The 23,222-nt window shown below is 37.7% G+C and overlaps 1 protein-coding gene across 2 annotated transcripts; it reads right to left on the bottom strand.

Moving 5' to 3' along the window:
• Nucleotides 1-1,901: 1,901 nt before the first annotated feature.
• On the bottom strand, nt 1,902-21,080 carry pou2f3 (POU class 2 homeobox 3). 2 transcript variants are annotated; one of them, XM_085470882.1, is made up of 13 exons: nt 20,956-21,080; nt 20,612-20,668; nt 15,437-15,465; nt 13,927-14,028; nt 12,701-12,806; nt 12,022-12,110; nt 9,476-9,682; nt 7,824-7,965; nt 6,690-6,823; nt 5,850-6,014; nt 5,528-5,570; nt 5,307-5,421; nt 1,902-3,983 (listed from the first exon to the last, which is right to left on the bottom strand). In XM_085470882.1, the coding sequence occupies exons 2-13, from the start codon at nt 20,658-20,660 to the stop codon at nt 3,941-3,943; spliced, it is 1,224 nt and encodes a 407-aa protein (XP_085327008.1). In that variant the 5' UTR covers nt 20,661-20,668; nt 20,956-21,080; the 3' UTR covers nt 1,902-3,940. The 2 variants fall into 2 exon arrangements, with proteins under 2 accessions (XP_085327008.1, XP_085327009.1); XM_085470883.1 differs by having other exon boundaries at nt 9,476-9,652.
• Between the last annotated feature and the right edge of the window lie 2,142 nt (nt 21,081-23,222).

Here is a 23,222-nt window from a genome sequence, read left to right as displayed (position 1 = left end):
TAATTTTGCAGAAAAACAAACAATATTTCCGTATGTTACATTGCAAATACGTTGTACTTTTCAGTGTTTTGGTCATATTATGAGCTGGTTTAACCTTCCAGAGCTTCCAGAAAATTAAAAATGACTTACCTACAAATACAATTTTTAAGTAGCTAAGTAAGTAATATAATAATATAATATAATTTGTGTCTCCTTTATTTTCTTGAAAGTTAGGCAAGGTCATGTCAATCTACGGCCCATAGTACGACGTACTTATGATGAAAGCTGGGGAATTATTGATTGTTTTTCCACAAAATTACCAAGAAATTAACTACAAAGTAGTTTACTTGTAGTTAACTAAAGCTAGAGACTGTTGGATCAGATGGTTTTACCAGTCTTGCATGAGGCATGGGGTCACGAAGCTACTTCCCTGAAGCTTTTCATGTTAACTTTTTGAAGGAAGATTTTTTTAAGTTGAATAAAAATGCTGTCAGTTCTACTGCTGTATGTGGTAGATTCAAACTAAAAGAGACGATTGGTTTCTAGTGTAGATTATTGAACAGCAAACAGAAAAATTATTTTTTTAAAATATTGTTTCTTAACACTGTAAAGCCTAAACCGCCAGAAATGCAAACTTTTTTGAAACTTGAATGTTTATTAAGCCTCCTGACAAATAAAAAAAGAAATTTGCACATGATTTTGCTACATCTGACATTTCTGTGTAATATATTGCTTACAGTATGCATGTGTCTGATTGTATACGTCAGGCTTTTCAGGTGAAAAAAAGTCACACTGATGTAAAAGCCATGTATCAAATATGAATAACTTGACATTACAGAGTTAAAGAATCAATACCATGAAAGTGTTTTTAAACCACAATGGATGTGCCTCATTCACTGCCAGTTAAAAATAAATATTTGATTTTATAGGATTTCCTTACTCATGGGGATATATGAGGGTGGTGAATGACAGGAACATAAAAGCTGCAGCTGAGATGACGATGCCTGATGCCCTGAGGCAAAACTGGAAATCTGAGATTTTTAACAATCTGTGCAAATTATGCGATATTTAAGCCGGAGCTCAAACTGGAAATTTTCCGGTTTTTGGATGTTTGCATTTGGTGTTTAATTGGGAGGTTCAGATGTGGGTTACAGTAAGATTTCATGGAATTGAACACGTCAGTTGTTTATGCACACTCTGAGACTTGGGGAAACTTGAGTATAAGATATTAGACTGAGATATGGTCTAACTAAAGATATTACTGTGCAGTGGATGTGGGTGATTTTAATAATATGTTATTTATTTCTTTGTGTGAGTGCATATTTACCTCCTGCCTTGGAGAGAATAAATTAAAATTCAGTGCATCTCAAAAAATGTGAAATTTGAATTTGTTTTTTGGTAATTAATTATAAAAATAAACTGTTCAAAAGTCTTGAGTCACCCCTCACCACTTTATATTTTGTGTTCAAGAAACTAGACATGTCATTTCTAAAGTATCCTTGAAAGTGTTTCTTTGGACACTGTCTACTTTTCACTTATCAGTTAATCTATCAACTTTTCACTGAAGCCTCATCAGAAATGGGCTCAGTGGCAACCTGTCTGATGGAAGGATGATTACAAATTTTAAACTTTTGGTTCAATTCTTCATCAGTGTGTGTGGAGGAGGTCGAGACACAGTGAGTGTGAAACATGGTGGAGGCTCTGCCATAGTGTTGGGCAACATCTTTGCCAGTGCTATTGGAGATCTTGTCAAAATTGATGGGATTATGAAATCAGATTTGGATCCCCCCACCATGTAATACCATATGGAAAACATTTGATTGGCAGCAACTTCATTTTTCAGCATGACAACGATCCTGAACACACTGCCAATGCTGGGTATGAAACACTGTCAGTCATGACAAAAATACCCCAACAACACAGAAGTTCAACCTCTTTTTATTGAAAGAAAGTAAATAAATGTTAATAAACATTCAGTATGAGGTAAATACAAACGATTCTCTGAGACTCAGAGGATCACACGTCACTGTTTCCATTTTCACCTTTACAGTGGTAGCTTCAGTTACATCAGTAAAAACATGACTCTGCTGTAACGTTACATAACATACAGTAAATATAGTGGCTGTTTTCATTTTATGGCTGAAGTTGGAGTTTGGTCCCACTGCAAAACTTTAACCCCGGACAAAAAATATACAATGGACACTCAAAACAGAAACTGCAGAGAGGCAAACACAAGTGAACTGAGGACAGAGCAAGCTACGAGCTACAAAATAAAGAGAAACTCTGTCAACACTTGCTTAAGTGCTCCACTTCCAAACTAAAAACAAAACAAAAAAAAAGGTCTGGTGATATTTTATATTTTACAACTGTCAACAAACTGTCAACAAATCCCACAAAGACCCCAAAAACCAGCAATAAGCGTTGTGTGTACTTCCTGTGATGTGATTCATGTCAGAGGGCGCATTGCAGGCAGTTTTGCTACTTTGATGTGATTTGTTAGAGTTATTTTCTTTAACTTGACGATAACAGGAAATGACAGGTTAGCTAAACACAGAAAGTGACAAGAAAGTGTCAGTATGAAACACTTACAGGTCGTAACCAAGTTCAAACATTCAGACTGCAGCTGTTAAAGTAGTGTGTTATGCATAGACGACATTTAAAACTGGGTATGTGCTTAATGCAGAGATCAGCCAGCTCTAAGCAGATCTGATTGGGCACGTAGTCCCCGCTGTTGCCTCCACAATGGATACAAAACACAGTGTGGAGGCAAAACACAATGATGGTGTTTCTCAGCCATTAGCTGAGTATCTTTTTAATATAGCCCTAAACCAACAGAGTTTAGCAGCTGAGAAACTCCCGCACTGTGCTCTGCAATGACCTGCAGAACAGTCAAAGCTGCAAAGTTATGCAAAAGAAGCAGGCATTCTCGAGAAGAGCTATAGGACACAATGGAGAGCAGTGTGATCCAGACACTCGTTATTCTAACTAATCTGTTTGAAATATAAAAGAGCCTTTTACGTATGAATTATGATACAAAGGAGATTTGTTTATTTCTCTGGAAAACTTGAGTGTTAAATGGCACAAAAAATCCCCATCAGTTATTATTTCAGGATGTAGGTAATGTAACTGCTAGGATTCACTGAGTTGCCCGCAAAGGGTCTAAACGGTTTGAAGAAACCTCCACATCTGCCATAAAACTCAATATCCATAAACGTGTCTAACACATATGTGATTTGTTAACGAACCGTGCAAATAGCCCATTCAGAGCTTTGATAAGAGCCAGATGGCACGATGAAATTCAAATTATGGTTCAAAGTTTCATCTGTAATGAGCTTGACACAGGGCATGGCATTTCTGTTTGTTTTAATACGTGTTTTTTAACTGAAATAAAGTCGTTTCATGTGACATGTCCAGATCTTATTCAGGTACAGCGAGAGTACAGTGTTGAATAAAAGTAGTAAGTTGCAGCACTAACAAACATACATGAAACCTGTAAAATCCCTAAAAACACCCTGAAATCAACACTAAATACAATATAAACATTAAAAAAACAACAGATGAGAGGAGAAAGATGGCATTATAAACAGGCTGATGCGCAATATAAATTATTTTAAGTGGTGGCAGTTACAGGCTCAGACAGGACGTTTCCCTCCATTGTTTAGGATATTTGTGTGTGTGTGATTTGTGTGTGTGTTCTTCATATTTGCAACTGAATAAAGAGTCACTTGAACACAAATCAAACAGCTGAAGGCTGTTGGGACTTGCATGAGCAATGAAGTGAGTGTTGACAGAAGAGTGGTGGCACGCAGTCCTCTGCTTGTGCTGCTCCCGCTTCTTTGTCTCATGTGTCCGTGTGAGCTTTCACCTGTAGCTGTAACCATGTGTGTTACGGGACAATGAGCGACTCCATGCATCCTTCTAGAAGAAAACTACCTTCAAAAACTTCATGTCATACAGTTTTTCAATGGTGATATGTGGGATGGTTCCATGTGCGGTACCATGACCTGAAAGACCAGAGGGAAGATCGCAAGCTCTTAGGCAAATGTCTTTAAAAAGTACAGGAAACAATTCTGATAAATTTTTAAAAAAAAGGTCCACAGTTTTATTTTTAATATTGGCATTTAAATCTGTATATGTAAAAAAGAGCAGAACTAATGAAAGAAAGCCATGCTATTCTAAATATACATATGTTGTCCTTCATTTTTGGACCTATTTTTAAACCTGAACTCATCTTAATAGCTCATCAGTCAAGGGGAAAACCTACAAGCGCAGTGTTTTTCCACATAGATATATAGATACAGAAAATCAAGCTCCACAAGCAAATCATCTGAAGAATAAACTGAATAAATTAATACACAAACAAGGAAACTGTCATGGTCTCCGACTCTTCCTTGTGAGTTATTTGTTTTGAGTTTTGTATTTCACTTATTACAGTGTTTCCTGGTTTGTTCCTTTACATTTATATTCTGAGGTTTTGCTTTTCATCATGACTTCAGTTTGGCTTGTGTTTTATTCCTTGAATCTCAGTGTCTTGTTTTAGATTTTACTTCCCTTGTCTTGTTTTCTCAATTAGGTTCAGCTGTCATGTGTGTATCCACTCCCCTTGTCACCTCGTGTGTGTTTATAACTTCAGTGTTCCTATTTCCCTTTGTTGCGTCCTCTCTCTCGGCTGTCTGCTCTGCCATTGTTTCTTTTTATTTTTGTAAGACTTCAGCATTAAAGCAGTTCTTCAGTTTATGTTCCATCCCCGAATCTTTCATGGTGTGTCCATATCCTGCCTGGCACACAGCCGATTTATGAGGAAATACTTCCTAGGCTTGCGTAATAATCAGAGTTTTGACAATACGTCTGTGTGTGTTGCAAAAGAGTGCTGAAAAGTCTTAAACAAAAACAACAATGCCACTTTTTCATATCTGTTAAACTCCTGCACATAATCCATCTCAAATACCCTTTTTGTCTGAGCTAACTGCTTATTGGCTTTAGTTTTATTTTTATTGGAAGTGGCATCACTCTCCTCATTTAACTTGTGCCAATAAAATTACAAACTGCTCATTTAAATTTCAAATGACAGACGTTATTTAAGTGCTGACGGATTGGATATCTAAGCAAATTAATTATTTTTTCAGTTTCTGAGGAAAAGTTAAACAAACAGTTTCCATTGTTTTTGGAGTAGATGTGAAGCAGCCAGTTATTGATAACGGCTTGTGAAACACTCTCTCCATGGTAACAACGTCCTGAACTGACATCCTAAAACTAATATTGATGCTGGAGTGAAGGAAAAAATATCTTTTACAGAAAAACGGGATGTCTGTGTGACTCTTTCTTACCCTGACGTGCTGTAGGAAGCTGCACTGACTGGAGAGGTTAGAGAGGTGGAGGCTGCAGACAGACCGTTGGGAGATGCCTCACGGCTCATACTATTTGGGGATGAACTTGAAGAAACTGTAAAAACAAGGTTAAAATATTATTTAACATGTACGCATATACAGATGATTACTGTATACACATGACAGTGAAAGGCACATTATTGAAGCTGGATGGGACTTGCCTCCACCTGAAGCCAGAGGGCTGTAGGACCTGGATGCAGAGGCCTGAAACAATAAAATGGATGTTAGGATGGTTAAACATACTGGCATTACAAAGAGCAGGTTATAGGTAACCCTCTAATATATCTACCAATCCTCTTGGGAGGCGTTTAAAGTGCTTGGCTCAAAGAAAAGTCCAACTTAAGACCTGTTTACTTTGCGTGGCTAACAACTTACACACTATACTTGGACTTTTATAATTGAAGATAATTAAACATTTCCTCTCTGCAGACATAAGAGTGCTCTGCCACCTAAGTCAAAGAAAGCATATATCAGGTGGCTAACCATCCTGGAGTTGTAGGTGTGAGACTTGACAGGTAGAGTTGATGTCGGGCAGTAGATCCTCTTCTCCTTCTGGCGACGGTTACAGAACCAAACTCGAACCACCTCCTTCTCCATGGACAGCTGCTCTGAGATCAGGGTTATCTCCTCAGAGTTGGGCTTAGGGTTCTGAAATTCAAAAATATGCACGATTTTGACCTTGTAATTTTGCACAGGAGGTGCATAACGTTGATATCTGCCTGACAAACAATGAGTGTCCAAGGTTATTGAATGAGCACCGTATTAAGCAATGATAAAAGAAAATTACTTGGTCGTCACTAAAAAGATTCTAAAACTCAATCAAATTAAAATTAAATTGTAAATAAAAATCAAATATAAAAGCAGATGACAGTTAGGTCCACACGGGGGATGTTCTTGACTGGGAGGCCCATCTCAAAACTGCAGCCAATGGTAGTTGGACATTTGCATGAAATAGAACGCCTGCACGGCAGCAGAGGGAACAAAGAGTGGAGGCTGAAGGCCAACTGTCAGGACTATCCTATTAATTTCTTTGTGTTCATGGATTCAGCCAGCTCATGTCTACAGTCATCCACCATCTTAACATTCCCGATGTACCTCTTTTCTTACCTTCCCTCCCACAATACAAGTCCTCTAACAGAGGAGAGCTTATAACAATGTTGTTTGTTTGCATCATACTGTGTTTTACTAACCCAAGTTTTAGATATCTCCTTCTACAGGACAGATTTTTCCAGGTTTTATTCATTAACGTGTAACGCTTATTCAGTTATAAAGGATTTCACCATGCTCACCATGAAAACAAGACAAGTAATGAATGAGTCTTACATCCAGGAAACGTTTCTCCAGAGTCATTTTGATGTTGGTTTCAATGCTCGTCCTCTTTTTCCGTTTGCGCCCGTAGCCCTCCATCAGGGCCGGCAGAGAGCTGGAATTGCTCATCGAGTCAGAAGGTGAGTTCTCTGATGTAAAAAATGAGATTCTTAGATTTTATAACATATTTTGTGTCCCAGTGTTAGTATTTTACATATTCAACATTTCTGAGAAGATGATATCTGATGGGTTTAGTTGTAGCAGACATTTTTGTAAATCCACGGGTGTGATTAACAACATCAGTCATATCTGCATTCCTTAGTGTTAAATCCAGACTTCTTATGTCTGCATGTTAGCTCATGTAATGACTGATCAGGCGTTTCATATTTTATTAGGGCCAATTCAGGTATAAATAGCAAAAATAAAATAGTGCTTCACCCTGTAAAGCCTGGACTGCGAAATGATAGCCAGAAAATTGAATATTTATTGAATCTTCTGATAATTAAAAAAAAACAAAAACATTAATTTGCTTACATGAGTTTAATTTGCCACATTTGCTCCATGCAGCATCCTGCATTTTTTACATTTTATTTATTGCTCAAAAATATACTGCTCAATTTATTTAGATTTAGAAAACACACATTTTAGAAATCTAACTAAAATGTGTTAAAAACTAAAAATTATATTGCTATTTATACAGGCAAAAAACTCACGTTACATGTTACTCACACCCAAATTTGAGGATGTCACTAAGAAGTCACGAATTAATCAAGCATAACATTCAACCACTAAAACTAATGATTCTATTCACGAAGGAAGAAGGTAAATAAGTGTAGTTTAGCATCTTAATAAAAATAAAAATAGAATTGTGATTTACTATTTTTCTGTTTTTTAAAACAGTAGATTCATGAATCAAAGCAATAATTATATTTTAGCATTACAAATATCGTCTTGATTAAAAAGCTTGCACGTACGGGTGGATTAACAGTTATAATTAACAGTTAAACATTGTTTTACTGTGCAGATTTTCAGATCCTGATTTTCTGTGATCAGCAGTGGCTGTACTATATGAACTTGTTGTGATGAGGAAGAATAGTTTGTTACAATTTTAATGGTAGTATAGGAAACATAATAAGAGTTGCTGCGTACCGGCATCGCTCAGCCATTTCTCCAGCAGAGGTTTGAGTTTGCACATGTTTTTGAAGCTCAGGTTCAGGGCCTCAAATCGAGAGATTGTGGTCTGGCTGAAGTCATTCCCGTAGAGTTTTCCCATTGCAAGGCCAACATCTCCCTGTGAGTACAAACACAACAGAACACAAAACATTGATGGATCTCTCATGCAAAAGCAATTCAATCAGCAAATCGTGGTTTTTAAGCCATGAGACCACCGTTTGTGTTTGATTTCAACCTACAATTGGTTTTGCTTATTTTTTCCCCAACTTCCATCTTTTTTGACTTTCATGGGAACTTGCTAGATAGCTTTATCTACTAATTACAACTGTTTACATTTAGGGATCAACCAAGGCCTGCAATGCAGAAACGATCCCTTTGCCAAACTATTCTTCCATGGAAGGTTTCTGCACTATTTGAGATTCTCAAAAAACAAACCAAAAAAAGACTCAGGACTGCCAAGTACTAGTTTTTCCCCTACACAACTGATCATGGCTCACTGCAACAAATTAAAATCCCTCCCTAATGACTTTTGAGTTTTGCACTCTGTTTAACTTATTTTTTTCTATCTCTTTCTCACTTGCGCTGTCCTTTGCTAAATAAGTTTCATCACTATTCGGATACAACTTCTTAGTTGGACTTATGCACTATGAACTTCGTCATTAAATTTTTGTACTAAAAACTACTTGGTTAGGTTTAGAAACTGTGAAAAATGGTCATTACATTTGGATCTGTAGCTTTTTTCTTTAAAGTTCTTTAAACTGTTTTTATAAGGCTATAAAATCAATTAATGAGATTTAACAGGTAACACTAGGCTATAAAGAGGCATTGGCTGAATTATTAGTTGTAGCTTTTAAATAAAAAATAAATAAATAAAACTGTATAGGACTTGCAGGGGGTTATGCAAGACCTGGTGTACTGGCGAATTTGTAAATACTCTGTCAGAAACGATCCATCCGCCCCTCTATTTTCTCATGCAAGGTTTATGGAAATTCCCTTGAAGCAAACCAGCAATATTGAATAAACACTTAGTGGTGCCAGAGTCTGGTTTTACTCTTCTGGAACTGATTATCGTTTATCTACATGAACTTGAATCCCTCCCAAATGACTTGTGGTTATAAAATCATGAGGGTGGACATGTGGCCTTCTTTGCCCTCTTTTTTAACCTGCTTAACTGTGACCATATATGTTTTTATTATTATTATTATTATTATTATTATTATTATTATTATTATTATTATTATTAAGTATCCAAGCAAAAGCAGTAACAAATCTGTAAGATATAGGCTAATTACTTAAAGATAAAGGTGAAGCTAGATACAGTGTAAACCTAAATCATGGAATGATTGGTGGATTATGGGCTAGGATAGGCTCCAGCCTCCTAATTTCTAATTATAAGATTATGTAAACATGGTCTTAAAAAAAATCTGGACTCTGATGCATAACTGAATAAATTAAGCGTGGTCACCACAGGCCAAAACCTCACAACTACCATCTGGTTTTCATGAGCATGTTGCAACACCCAGAGTCTTGTGTAACTTTCTCTATATTTTTTGCAGCATAAAAAGAGAAAACAGTCAATGCACTGAGTGAATACAGTCTTTCAGGTCTTTTTATAGGGCCTGATTTACCTGAGTGAAACCCAGTTTGATCCGTCTTTGTTTGAATGCTTTAGCAAACTGCTCCAGATCCTCCAGCTCGTTAGGTTCCTCCTGTGGAGGCACCGACATGTGTTTGGGCATCTGCAGGTGGGACATGTCCATGTGGTTCTCCATGGAAGGTCCTGCCAGACCCGAGCGACCCATAGCCTGGATCAGAGAAACATCACAGAGGGAAATCTTCAGTTTCCAGGTGATGTAAGGTAAAAAAAAAAACAACACAAGTTTTTACTGTACTGAGACAAAAAACGACTGTTATGCATATGCAGGACAAAAGCTTCAACTTCAGCTTTTACTGTTTAGTTTCCTGGCAGGATCATAGATATCGCTTTCTGGGCTGAACAGTGAAGCCAGCTGAGGTGCCTTCAACTCACATTCTGTTTAATGGCCAGCAGGGGGCGACTTCTCTGGAGTTGCTATGAGTTTAATGGACTTTGGACTGTTGAGAAGTCTGTGGAAAAACAGTCCTTTGCAACCCTCATTAAACACTTTCCTGATGACTTTCTGTGATTGGTAACTACTTCCAGGCCACGATAAATAAAACATGTTCATTTTGTAAAATATGATCATTCTAAGAGTCAGAAAGGAGGATTATCCTTTGTAGTAACTGTTCCCCCTTATTATATATCTAAACTTAATCAAACAACTGTCTTCTTTTGCTTTCTGAACCTCCATTTGGCAGTGTATCTTAGTGCATTATTAGTTTGCTCTGTTTTAGGTTAAGATGTGAAGCCCGTATACAAATTTCTGACTATTTAGAGTCTCCTCTCTACTGGAAATACTGGTCAAATTAAGGATGATTCCTTAGACAGAGTGTGCAAAATGCAGAACATTTGACTTGGCTTGCTGTGAATTCACTGACTCATTTTTCTCCCAATTTAAAAGCAACACTATCCCTGAAGATTATACAAGGTTAGGTAAAGACAACACAAAATAAGCTCAATAGTGAAATAATGTATTGTTCTAAAGAGCATACTGAATTCGATCATGGTGCTGTAAGAGGATGCCACCAGTGGAACAAGTCAGTTTGTGAAATTTCCTCCCACTTAGATATTCTGCGATAAACTGTAAGTGGCACTATTACAAAGTGGAAACGTTCAGAAGTCAGCCGTCAAGTGGCGACTACGTAAAGTTACAGAGCAGGGTCACTGGGTCACCAACGCTCTGCTGATTCAGTAACTGCAGAGCTCCGAACATCCTCTGGCATTAACATCAGCACAAAAACTGTGCGCCGGGAGCTTCATGGCATGAATCCTTAAAATGTCATCATGTTGTTTGATAGGTGGCTGGTCAAAACAATTGATCATATCACATGAAAGGTCTCCTTTTTACCTACATATTGATAAAAGGCTCATTTTCCAGCTGTGATTCCTTCTGCATCAATGTAAATGTCTAATATAGCCTTAATTTAACATATGCAAATCTAACTTAAGGTTGTGAAATAGAGAAACATCACCGGTGTTCACATTTGCTTTATGACAGCTTGGATCAAACATGTTTAGATGCTGGAGAAGTTTGTGATGCGCTGGCGCACGCAGGAGGAAATGGAAGATTTTCATAGATTGAAATGATTACTTTTCAATAAATATCTCAAGTAAAAAAAACAAAGAGTCATAAGTAGATTTTTTTTTTCCTTTGAAGCTTTGAAGACATAGCTTGAGAGTGGGTAGCGTGTGTTAAAGGAGAATACCATTGTTTTAATTTTTTAATTTATTATTTTTTCCACATTCCAGAAACCGGATGTTGGAGGTGGGAGTGACGTAATTCCTGAGTTGTTCCAGTAGTAAAGTTATGTTATACTTTTATTTCTTGTGTTTTACTGTGACGCACTTTACGAATTTCATCTGTGAAAATGGCTATATAAATTAATTTGACATATTTAAACTCAGCTAAGTAAGCTGAAGCAATTTATGTAGCACTAGTAGTTTTTTTATTGGTGCTTAAACACAATGCTGCCCCATGTTCATGTGCAGATCCTGGTCAGCACTCTTTATATGGTTTTTTTTTTTTTTGCAAGTTACAAATATACAACAAAGGAAGGACAAGTTTTGCAGTTTTATTATGTTTACATTCACCGCCACCATCTTGGACCATTAATGTGAGATTAGTGAGGCTGCTACAACTTTCCAAGTTGGGACTCCAAGTTGCAGATGAAAATTCTGACTTGGAACTTTGTTGGAAAATTCTATTTTTCGGACCTAACTTTGAAGGCATTGTAAAATTTTGCATGCCTTCAATCAACAGATCGACGTTACTAAACAATAAAAATCAGCTAAATCCGAGGAGGTGAGGTGGAAACATTTTTCAGATTTGATGATGTAAACTATTTTTTTTTAAATGTATTATGACTTCGATGTCTCCCAAACCTCAACAAAGTTGTCCGTTATCTAAAATTAGCCAAAGCTTAACCACAATTCATTTGTTTGTCAAATGTGCTTCCACAGAAATAAAGCAGTTTTACACCTGTAGTCTTATTGTCTGCCTCTGGTGCAGCACACTTGGAAGTGTTCTGGACTTACCTGTGGAGTCAGAGCCAGACCAGGCTGATGCTGAAGAAGACCAGTTGGGCTCTGGCTAGGAAGAGATAGCAGGTTCTGCTGCAGAAGGGCTGCAAAGAAAAACAGCACAGAATAATAATATTACTGTTTGTGACTGTGTGTTTATATTTAAATATTTGACATAGCCTAAGGTGTCCACATAAGGCCAAGTAGGTAAACTGTTCTTGGTTTCAGCCATCTGTTAGATTTTGGATAAGCTTACAAGTCAGCTAAAATGCACACGATGTTTGCTAGCAAACTTGATGCTTTTGCTGTTTTCGATCTTTTAAGCTGTAAGAGTATTTTGCTGTTGAACAATTTTAAAGAAAAAACAAGCCTATTTTTTTTAAATGTTTGACTATTCCTTTAAGACATTTGTTTAACTTACTTTGCCTGGGTACGAAAGAAATTCTCCTGCAGGCTTGGTTTTATGCTTCTGTTTTTATACAAGCTTGATAGCAAGCTATAAAACAAGCTATAACACGTTAAGAGGTTGTTTTGTGGTAAGCTAACCAGCTGATGTGTAGATGTGGTGTGCAAAGTTGCTGTCTATTAAATGTCTGTTCTAATATGTAATGGTGCCTTTAACCCCTGAAAGGAAAGCACTGGTCTTAACTATTCCTAGAGCTGTGATCTGACTGGATGTTTTATGATACCTCACCTTGGTGACTGGAGGAACTCTGGGAGAGCAGGAAGGGGGAGGGAGATGGCAGGTGAGAAGGAGGCATCAGAACCAGCTGCTGCATGGGGTGGAGAGATGTGAGCTCCTGGAGCAGAAAGCACCACAAGAAAAATGAGTGAGAAGTGCAACTTGTGGGGATAGGTTAATTGGATAATCCAAATTGCCACTAGGTGTGAATGTGCGAGTGAATGTGAGTGCGAATGGTTGTCTGTCCCTATGTGTTAGCCCTGCGACAGACTGGCGACCTGTCCAGGGTGTACCCTGCCTCTCGCCCTATGACAGCTGGGATAGGCTCCAGCGCCCTCCGCGACCCTGAAAAGGATAAGCGGAAGCGAATGGATGGATGGAAGTAAATTAATAAGTCAATTAACTTTAATTTACTTGTACTTTATATTTAGATTTTTGTTGCTACTTTTTCCTGATGATTGTGTTAAAATAAAACACGAGATGAAGTAGTAAAAAAACTGCATTTGATTTCTTATTTTATCACTTACCTTACAAAAAGCAAAAACACAATTTAAAGAATAATGCTAATTACCAAAGCAATAAAATGTGCTGAAGTACTTTGATAATGACTACAGATTTCTAAAATGCAAAATATTGGTCAAAAAGTTCACAAATTAAATTTTTTAAAAAAAAATTATACAAAATCGTTAAAATTATACATGCAAAAGTAGGAATTTGAAGTATTAAGACAAAAACATATTTTTCTGTCAGTTAATCACCTAAGAGCACAATGATTTTAGCATTTCTTAAAGTTTTCCTCCGCTCTAAGGTTTCTGTTAAAGCTGAAGATTTTTGTATTTATAGTAAAACTCTACACATCATTTAGAAACAGAGATTGCGTTACCATAATGGATACATAACTATGTAAGTACAATTCTCCTCTGTAGCTGGTTGAGATGGTACTAATCAATCAGTGTTGGGTTGTTTAATCTGTAATAGCACTTTGGTTTCATTAGTTTATAAATATCCAATATATGAAATAAAGGTAAAAGCAGAAAATAATGTTAGTTAACATGTTGTTTTCTAGGTAAGTAAAGTTCCTGCACTCTCAATACAGAACTGTTTCCAAATGAATGCATCTGCAATAACAATCAAATTAATATAAGAGTATGCCACTGATTCCCTGAGAGTTACTCTATAGTACGCCCTATAAGAAAATAAAATACACTCCCATTTTTAAATCTGAGTCTATATCTTACCCCAGTCAGCTGACCTCCGTGCACTGGAGAGCTCTGTGTCAGGTGGCATGTCTTTACGGTGGAGCCTGAATGAGGTGAGTCATGAATGTCCTCTGTTTTTATCTAAGACGTGGAAAACAAAGCCAAACAACACAATGAACTATTAACTTCTGATGAGGATATTAAAAACCGTTCCTCATACAGCTGTGTGAGACCCCTGTGGCACAGAGCCACCAGGCATGTGGAACCATGGGAGTGAACATAAGTGAATCTGACATCTAATCTCATTTTAACGGAATTTAAATTCTTTATTTAATTGTTTCTGGCCAACAAAAACACGTAAGTTGGGTTTGTGAATAATTTCAATCAAAAAGAAGCCTTGCTAGAAAAAGTTTAGCAACCACTGGTGTAGAGACAGACCACATAAACAGAAAACCTGTGAACCTTTGCCAAGACCAGTTTGGTAACTAAACACGATACAAAGAACGATAGACTCTCTCTGCCTGCTTTTGGGTAAGTCAGTATGCAAATATCCCCTCCCCCACACCCCCCACTAACTAACCCCTGAGAGCGATGGCACTTCCTGAAAGCTCGAGAACTGAAAGACCTGTTTTCCTCTACCAGAGAGAACGTTTGGAGAAGTATCCAAACAGCCGCAGACTGTTTCAAAAGAGATTACAGTAATATTCACATTGGCGAGCAGGCAGATTTTCCTGAGGATGTTAACTGTCAAAAAGTTAGTCAGTTCAGCACCGTTCCCATGCCTGTAGGATATTTATTTTGCAAATGAGCCTTGTTATTTAGAGTGTCAAAGGTTACAGAAAGTTATACAGTTTTCCTATCATCAGCAAACTTGTTTAAGACCAAAACTGTCTATATCTATGTCTAAATCTACCATTTACTCATTTGAGTGACATTTGCTAAAAGAATAAGCAAAAGGGAAATTTTCAAATAACTTGATTAATTATTGACTTTTGGCTCTGTATCTTGGGTCTGTAAGTAGTGTTGCTTTTCCCAAACCACAGAGTTTGGGAACAAAGTCAATAACAGCACAGCAAATGTTATTTTTTCACCACTGAAGATATGTCCCAAAATGCTAAAAACCTACAATGTCAAGCTGGACTGTGGTGCTGCAGAGAGCAGCTGTTAATATGAAAATATTAGAAAATACTTAATCATCCAAAGCAGTATAGTAATAATAATAACAATATCATGATCCTGGAGATTGAGTTTAATCTTTGCTTCCTCTTGATGCTTGTTATCCACTCCCTGCTACTCTCAGTCAGACGTTACAGGCGCTCTTCAGTTATTTGTTTAGCATATGTATGTGTTGTTTGAGTAAATGTGTGCATGTCAATAATGTGAATCTGATCCATGTTTGTCCTTAAAAGGCACCAGTGAGCTTCACACACACATCGTAGTTTAAAGCCGTTACTGTATTTAAAGCAATACAAGTCATGCTGCTGATAACAGAGAGCTTGTTCGTGGAAATTTCAGCACAGGGAGTGATATCGTGAGCGCTCCTACTCACCTGACGACTGAAGTCGATTCCGTTTCGCTCTGAAAGTCAAAACAGAAAAAAATGAATAATTCAGACTTAATCAAACTTTGATTTGTGACAAACTTTTGTTGTAAATTAAAGTGAAATAATGCTGTTAAATAAAGGAGTTTCTGTGGCAGTCGTACTGCATGCAGCAAAAGCAGATTTGGAGTTAGGTTAAATGTATCGGTATGAGGCTGTAGGGTTAGCTTTTTATGATGTAACAACATCAGATATTTCAGGTTTTTATAAAGTGAGAATTTGCTGCTGAAGAAAATATCACTTTTGAGGTTTGACTTTCTTGACTTTAAGATGTTGAAGAAAAATGTCAGGACATTGTCTGCAGTTGCCCTTCCTCACGTGTGACACACAGCACGACGTGACATCCACTTCAGACCTGTTCCTGGGTAGAGCAGCAGGAAGGAACCGTGGCGCTCACTCACCTGCTGCACACTCACAGGACAACTGCTTGCTATGTTCTCACGCTGGTGAGAATATTAAAGACTGTTTAAAGTACACGCCGCTACCTCACACATTTATGTTCTCACAAGAAACTTTAGGGCTTCAGTGCAAGTGTGAAGACATCATAAGTCAGACAATACAACTTGAAAGAATCAGTTTGGTAGCATGTATGTACGCATTTAACTGTTTTTATTGTATTTCTAAAGTTTTCTAAACTAAACAACCAACTTAATGATAATAAAATTGGCACCTTGTTAAATGATATTGAAAGAAAACTAATTTAGATTTTTTATTTTTAATCTTTTGCTTAATATTCATTATTTTATCCCATATTTAAATGGTTTAAATGGTGTTTAAGTATCTAGATGCCCCCTCTTCACACAGATGCTCAGAAGTCTGAAGTCTTTTCAAGAAAACTCACTTTTAAACGTATGTTAAATGGACAGAGAGCGATCTCACAGGGGAGGAGAGCACAGAGGTGTGCTGGATAAATTCACATCATTTGAATGTCAAATTTATCCCTCTGCACTGCGTGTGTGCGCGCACTGGGGAAAAGAGAGGCAGTGAGCTGCTGGAGACACACAATGCAAATACACCCATAACTCCTCACCACCATCACTATGTCACCTACTCCCAACCAGACCTCCTCCCCCATGGCACAGCCAGCTTCACAGCCTAGGTTCCAGTATGGAAATGACCAAGACATGCAAATCAGCTGTGAGCGCAGGAAGCCTGTGTCTACGCACACACATAGATACTCGATGTTTGCAAACCGTGCATTGACACAAAAAGTCACGCACACTAAAAGAAGAAAAAAAAGTTTCATCTGTTACATCTGTTAGTCCTTAAACAATGAACAGAATCCAGCTAAGATATTACAAACTTCACAGGGAGCACATGGGACAAAATAAACTCTACTCATTTAAATATTTGATATATTATATATAGAGAGAGGTTTCCCACCTCCCCCTCCTTACATTCTTAACACTATGAATAATCTGCTGGTCCAGAAGCAGTGATGTGTTAGCTCATCTGAAAATACTTCTCTACCCTGGCTCTGGCCCAAATGAAGAGAAGGCTTTAAAAATAAGTGACATGTTCACAGTTTCATATTCTAAAACAGGCGCTGTTACTCAAACACAAGTACACAGTGCACCTTTTGGGGACTATTTTTATGCACAAATAGCACAAATCATGATGCTTTGGTGAGTATTTGTGGCAATATGTTGACAGAAACAAACTATTGTTGTATTTTAAATATCTGACAGTTAATGAATGTGTTCATTGTTGATTTTTGGTCTTTCAGATAAGAAAAGCATACATATTTGAGTATCATCAGCTGTTGCCTAACTCTCCAAATGACCTAAAAATCTGCTTATAGTCACAAGTTCACATGTGAAGCATGGACAAAGTGTTCTAACAATAATCAGTCACTCTGATTTTCCCTGTTTTCCTATCAGCAAACTAATTTGCTCCACCTGCACTGTCTCCATAATGAAGCCCTGTAAAATCATGGCATCAAAAAAGCCTAAATATGGAGCTCTGGTCAGCAAATTGCAGGGAAGGAGTTATGATAGCATTGGGCATAAACAGGAAAGACAAGTTATAATTATTAGTTACCAAACAGTTGGAAAGGACAGCAATTAAATAAACCTTTTCCTGCTCCTTTTTGAACATGTTAACTTATTTGAGAGATATAGTTAATGAGATATAGTTAGGTCCATATATGTTTGGATACACCCACACGATTATTTTACCTTTTTAGCAAAGCACATTTTGAATGTTTTGGATATATGTTGATTGTACTTTCATCTGTCCAATAGTGCTGTTTCAGAGATGCTCTGGCATTTTAGATTCGTTGTGTCACTGGATGGAAGTTCTGACAGTTTTTCTTCACAGTGGAAAGGATCCTGTGATCATCCATTACTTCTGTGGCTTGTGCTTCAAGGCCTTTTAATGATGCACATGTGCCTTATTTTTTCTTTTTTTCTTTTGCAGTCCAAATATACCTTTTTTTTTTTTTTTAGAACTGCTTTGACAAGTGTGGCTTCACATTGGCCCACATGCAATACACCTTTACCTACTTAATTAAAAAACTTAATTTAAAAAATGTTTTTAAATTGAAACTAAATAAATTTAAAAACAAATAATCACACTCCATGCCCATGAAAAAACCCTTTACAATTATAGACCAAAGAGCATAAGATCATATTATTTATATTCCTGTGACTTATATACATTTTTGTAAACACAATTCCCCCTCCTGGCACACCTGGTCAAATATTCGTCAAGCTTCAGTGTTTTTCACCTTGCCCTGCCCCTTTGCTCCTCACCCAAGCTCCATGTAAACTCCATGTAAAAGCTGGCTCTTGTAGCGTTTTTGCTTTTCTGTTTTCATTTTCCTTAGAATTTCTTCAACTCTCTTCTTATGGTTTTCGTGGCTCCTCTCTTTATTAATCTTATCTAGTTACCAAATAGTCCTTCAACAAGTCTGAGTCCTGTGTTTCCCATGAGCCTGTTTCTCTGCATAGAACAACTGCAGTTTAAATGAAACTGGCTAAAACACAAGTGTTAAATGTTGCTGCTATGTACAGAATTTTTTAACTAACAATAAATTAGCATTAAAAAAATGCCTGGCACACTGTGTTTCATAGTCTAGAATGTTATTGCAAGATATAGATTATGTACAGTAGTTGTCCTTTTAAAGTTAAAGATGCTGAAAAAATTGTTAAAGTCAATACTTTATCAGATATTTGCAGGAAAACTATATTTGCTTGCTGCTTTTCAGTGAAACTGGGTGACATTTAAGGTTAAAAACGAGCAGCATTTCAGACATCTGGAAGACTTTGTTTTAAAGAAAGATAAACAAAGGAAAATGGCAATAATGTTCACTCCTTACTGGAACTGTGTCAGTGAGGAGTGTGGTTGTAAAACTGCATCCTCCCACTGATTCCTCTCTCTGATCCTGCAAGTCTGTGAGGCACCCAGTTTAAATGAAGTGAGCATGGGCTTAATTAAATTGGAAAAGTGGGGGGAAAAACACCAATGTTTTATTTCCTGTTTAATAGTACAAACATGAAAGAGGAGGTTATTGTCCTTTCACCGCAATCTTCTATTGTCTAATCACACTTGGATCTGATACAGGCAACAGCATTCGCTGTCACAGGCCTGCACTGAAAATAAAAGTCGCCTCTGAACATAAGGAATGCATCCAGCGTGAAGGTAAACATTATTTCTTAGCAACAGGTTTGCAGTAAGTGAGCAGGTGCAGGTGCAGATCCTCCTGAGATAAGAACACTTCATATTCTGCCTTTTTTGCTTTCTAGTTTATCTCAAAGCGAGCAGTTTTCACATACAGATGAACTTTTCTAGACATTGCCAGGCGAAGCTGTATACAAGAGCACACATTCCCATATCATGCTTTAAACAGTCTTTAACATCTCATCTCTCAAGTAGGAAGTCTGTTTGAAGTCCAGCTGTGTGAAAATTCATAGCATGCAAGAAGGTGCTGTATATGATGCCTCTTGAAAGCTGTACTCAAACTTGTGTTCCCGCGCCTAATGTAAATAGAGCATTTCCATCCAATAGTCCAAACATGTCTGTGGTGGATTCTGCCCTTTAAGAAAGGGCAACTTTGTCCCATCCTGATTCTCCTGACTATGAAGTTCACATAGGAAAAAAAAGAAAATCTAGTTGTATCTCTGTTAGCGTGCAGATACTTTTGATTTGTTTAGGTTTGTCTCTGAGATTGCTATCTGCACTCCACCTCAATGGGGCTTCTGTTTGCCCACAACACTGAAAACAATGTCAAAACCATCAACAGCAATTTATTTCCAGAGAAAATGTCCCCATTTTTGTGTTTGTTGGGAAGAAGCACCTCTTAAAACACTCAGTTTCTGAGCGCTTGAGTGGAGGCTAAAATCCACTCGAAACATCCAGACAAATAGAAATATCTGCAGATACACCAATGTGTAGTCACTAATTTGGTGACTCATCCATTTAAAATAGATCATCACATGACTAATGAAATGATTAGCTGCATCAAAATATCTTCTGTGGGGAAAACAAACGCAGCTGTGCACCTGACCATATGTTGGCAAAAGTACAGACATTTGTCACTTCCACGAAACTGAGCTGTTCACTTCTCTCGCACAGCTATTGTCTGAGTAAAAGTTCCACATTTTCTGCTGCTGCTGGTTCCTGGTTTTGTTTCGTGGCTGCTTGGCATCCTCAGCCTCTGGGCATCCTCAAGCGAAACCAACTGTCACATTTTCCCCACACAAATACACCTTTTCCAGACAGGTGCATGTTGCTTTTATAATGTTTTACATGCATCGCATGAGGCATGAATGACATTTTTTTTGTTTTAAAAGCAGAAAACATTTCTGCACCGCATATTATTGAATACGATGAAACATAGACCCATCTATGTTTTCAATCTGGCCTTTTAATGTGTGACCTTAAAGTCACACATTAAAAGGCCAGATTAAAGATCCTCACCTTTTTATAAAAAGTACCTAAAATTTCAGAATATTTTCATTTAAAGAGATTTTAATAAGCTGTTGGTGCCATGTTAACATTAGATTAAATAAACCTGTAACTTTTCCACTATCTTTCCCCAAAGATAGCTGCAGTGGCCAAAACTACAGCTTTCTAGACTCCAAACTCCATCCGTGCACCATGAAGAAGGTAAAATATCCTTACCCGTCTGTTCACCTGGAGCCTCCGTGTGCTCTGCCGTGTCTGCGCTCATCTTAATATCTGTAATGATAAATATAGCTGATTTTCCTACAGGATTGTAACTTTACCAGGACAATGAAGCACTCAGGCCACCCAGGAAAATGATCTTGAGTTTATTCTAATGCGCCCTCCCCTCCACACCACCGCACAAACTTTACACACTCCTGTGTGATCCCTACTTGTAATATTCATAAGCAAGGCCGATAGCCCCATACAACACGCTTCTTAAAACTCAACTCGTGCGTTTAAAATGAAATAAAGATATTAAAATGTCATTGATGAACAGAGGTGTTGGAGTAGTGACTCACCTTGAGTTAAAAGCCTGTGCTGCTCCAGTTGCTGTCTCCTCCACTCTCTAAGTATTCAAAAGGAAGCAAGTGAATGTTGGAATAAGAAGTTTTGTAATTCTTACTGCTGCTCATCAGGATTTTCCTAAGTGGGAAAGCATTCACCTCAGCAGTACACCCTGCTGATGACTCTGGCTGATTTGCATATGTCTCTGTGCGACCTATCCAGCTTCAGACACTTTGCATAAAACAACAATGGGCTTGCTTTAAATTTTAGAGCATGCGTGTGTGTGTGTGTGTGTGTGTGTGAGTGCATGTGTGTACCAAAACCTCATGTGGAGTTATCCTTGTATGTTTTGAATAACTAAGTGATATTTGTGTGATTCCTTCATGAAGGTATTAACTTGGCTGTCTTGAGAAAAAAAATATTTTCATATCATGCAACAAATACTAAAAATTGAATCATGCTGAAAAAAACAAATGTAATCTATAACAGCTGCAAAACTATAAGATAGAAACAAAATATGCCAAGGCTCCATGGACAAGAGACATTTGGGAGAGTACTGAAATGCAATAAATTTCACTGACCCTGTCACTACTCCAGAGTGAGATTTGAAAGCCCTCCAACAAATAATTCACCAAATCAAAACTGAAATAAGAGAATAAATGACACCCTTTTAAAAATGAGTCAGTCAAGGAGCTGAAATTCAAAGAACATTAAAATATGTTGAGATAATGGGAACAGTTCAAGGCTGCAGGGCCTGCACAGTAGTTAGCAGCTGTGAGGATTAGGAGCTGGGCAGCTTGGAGCTGTGTTTACATCTGAAGGGGTCCTAGGCGCTAGGTGAGAAACAAGATTCGTGTGAATTAAAAAGTGCAGGGCTAGAGACAAAGGTGACTGTGGCATATCGCCTTGCCACTAGCTGGAAAATATAGAGTGTTTTTATGGTTATTTGAGACATCCAACATTTTAGTCATTTATTTATCCTAAGTTTATATTTACAGTACTACATGAAAGTTAGGAACATCCCAAGTTATGAAAAGAAAGTACATCTATTTACATGTAATGTGGTATAGCACAATAGTGAGCAGGAAGAACTCCTTTTCAGCAGGACAAGACCTCAAGTACCATGCTCAGGAAGGGACAGACAAATAGCTGAAAGACAAGAGGAAGGAACACGGAAGGAAAAGAGAGGAGTGGAGGATAAACACTCAGTGCATCATGGGAAGTCTCCCAACAACTTAAGAGATGGTGAAGGGTTACCTTCTTTTCTACTGGATGCAGAAGAAAAAATCATTTTTAGGCTGAATGAAATAAAATAAAAATGAAATTTTCATAGTTTTATTTTAGATGCTTATATGTTTTTTACTTTGCACAGAGACAAAATTCGTTTACAAAAATCAAAAACTACCAGGGTCAAAAATCATTAGGCCTCCTGATGCTAAGTGTCAGTTATGTATCCTTGTTGCTGGATAAGTCTCACACACGTCTCCTCAGCAATCCCAGCTCACACTTCGCTGATGAATCTCTGAAGGTCCTCTGGGTTTGGTGATCTGGCATGGTGCTTGGTCTTTAGTTCACCTCACAGATTTTTAATGGGATGCAGGTCAGGGCTTTGTGCAGGCTAGTGAGTTACATTCTTTTTGGTTTTCTGGAGGCACTTCTTCCATCGACGTATGCATGGGTTGTTGTTGTGTTGGAAGACAAAGTGATGACCCAGACTCAGTTTTTTTTATTGTGGACTGATTGACATTTTCTTTCAATTCTTCACGTCTTTCTTTCTTTATGATTCCTTCCACCCACTGGACTCCTCCCACCGTGTTTCACTGTTGGGACAGTGTTTGGGTTGTGCATCTCTCCCTTCTTTCTCCAAACATAAGCAGCATCTCTGTAGCCAAAGAGTTCTAGTTTTTTTTTTTCATCTGACCAAAGTTCAGTTTGTACAATCTTTCTCTAGGTTGTCTTTAGCATACTTCAGTCTGGCTTGAAGGTGTCTCATCTGCAGAAGTGGAATTTTTCTTGGTCTACAAACTCGCAGTCCATAGCTGTGCAAGGGTCTAGTGATCATCTTCTTTGAGACTACCTCACTTGGCTAAGTTATTCAGTAGTGTCTTGGCACTTGTTCTGGGGTCTTTAGACACATCTCTTACTAGTTTTCTTTCCAAAGTCTCTGAAATCTTTCGCTTCCAAAGTCTGCCAGGTTTGATCTGTACTATTTTGCACTTTGTAATTTCTTGATAGTTCTCAAGAAATTCTGTCAGTTAATGTGTGCAAATATAAGTCATTT

Source organism: Copadichromis virginalis, linkage group LG10 (assembly GCF_057382275.1).
Source record: "Copadichromis virginalis isolate Kocher_CV1m ecotype Utaka linkage group LG10, C_Virginalis_male_GT1.1, whole genome shotgun sequence".
Taxonomy (NCBI): domain Eukaryota; kingdom Metazoa; phylum Chordata; class Actinopteri; order Cichliformes; family Cichlidae; genus Copadichromis; species Copadichromis virginalis.
Note: the sequence above shows the minus strand (reverse complement) of the source record. Positions and strands in the feature narration are given on the sequence as shown.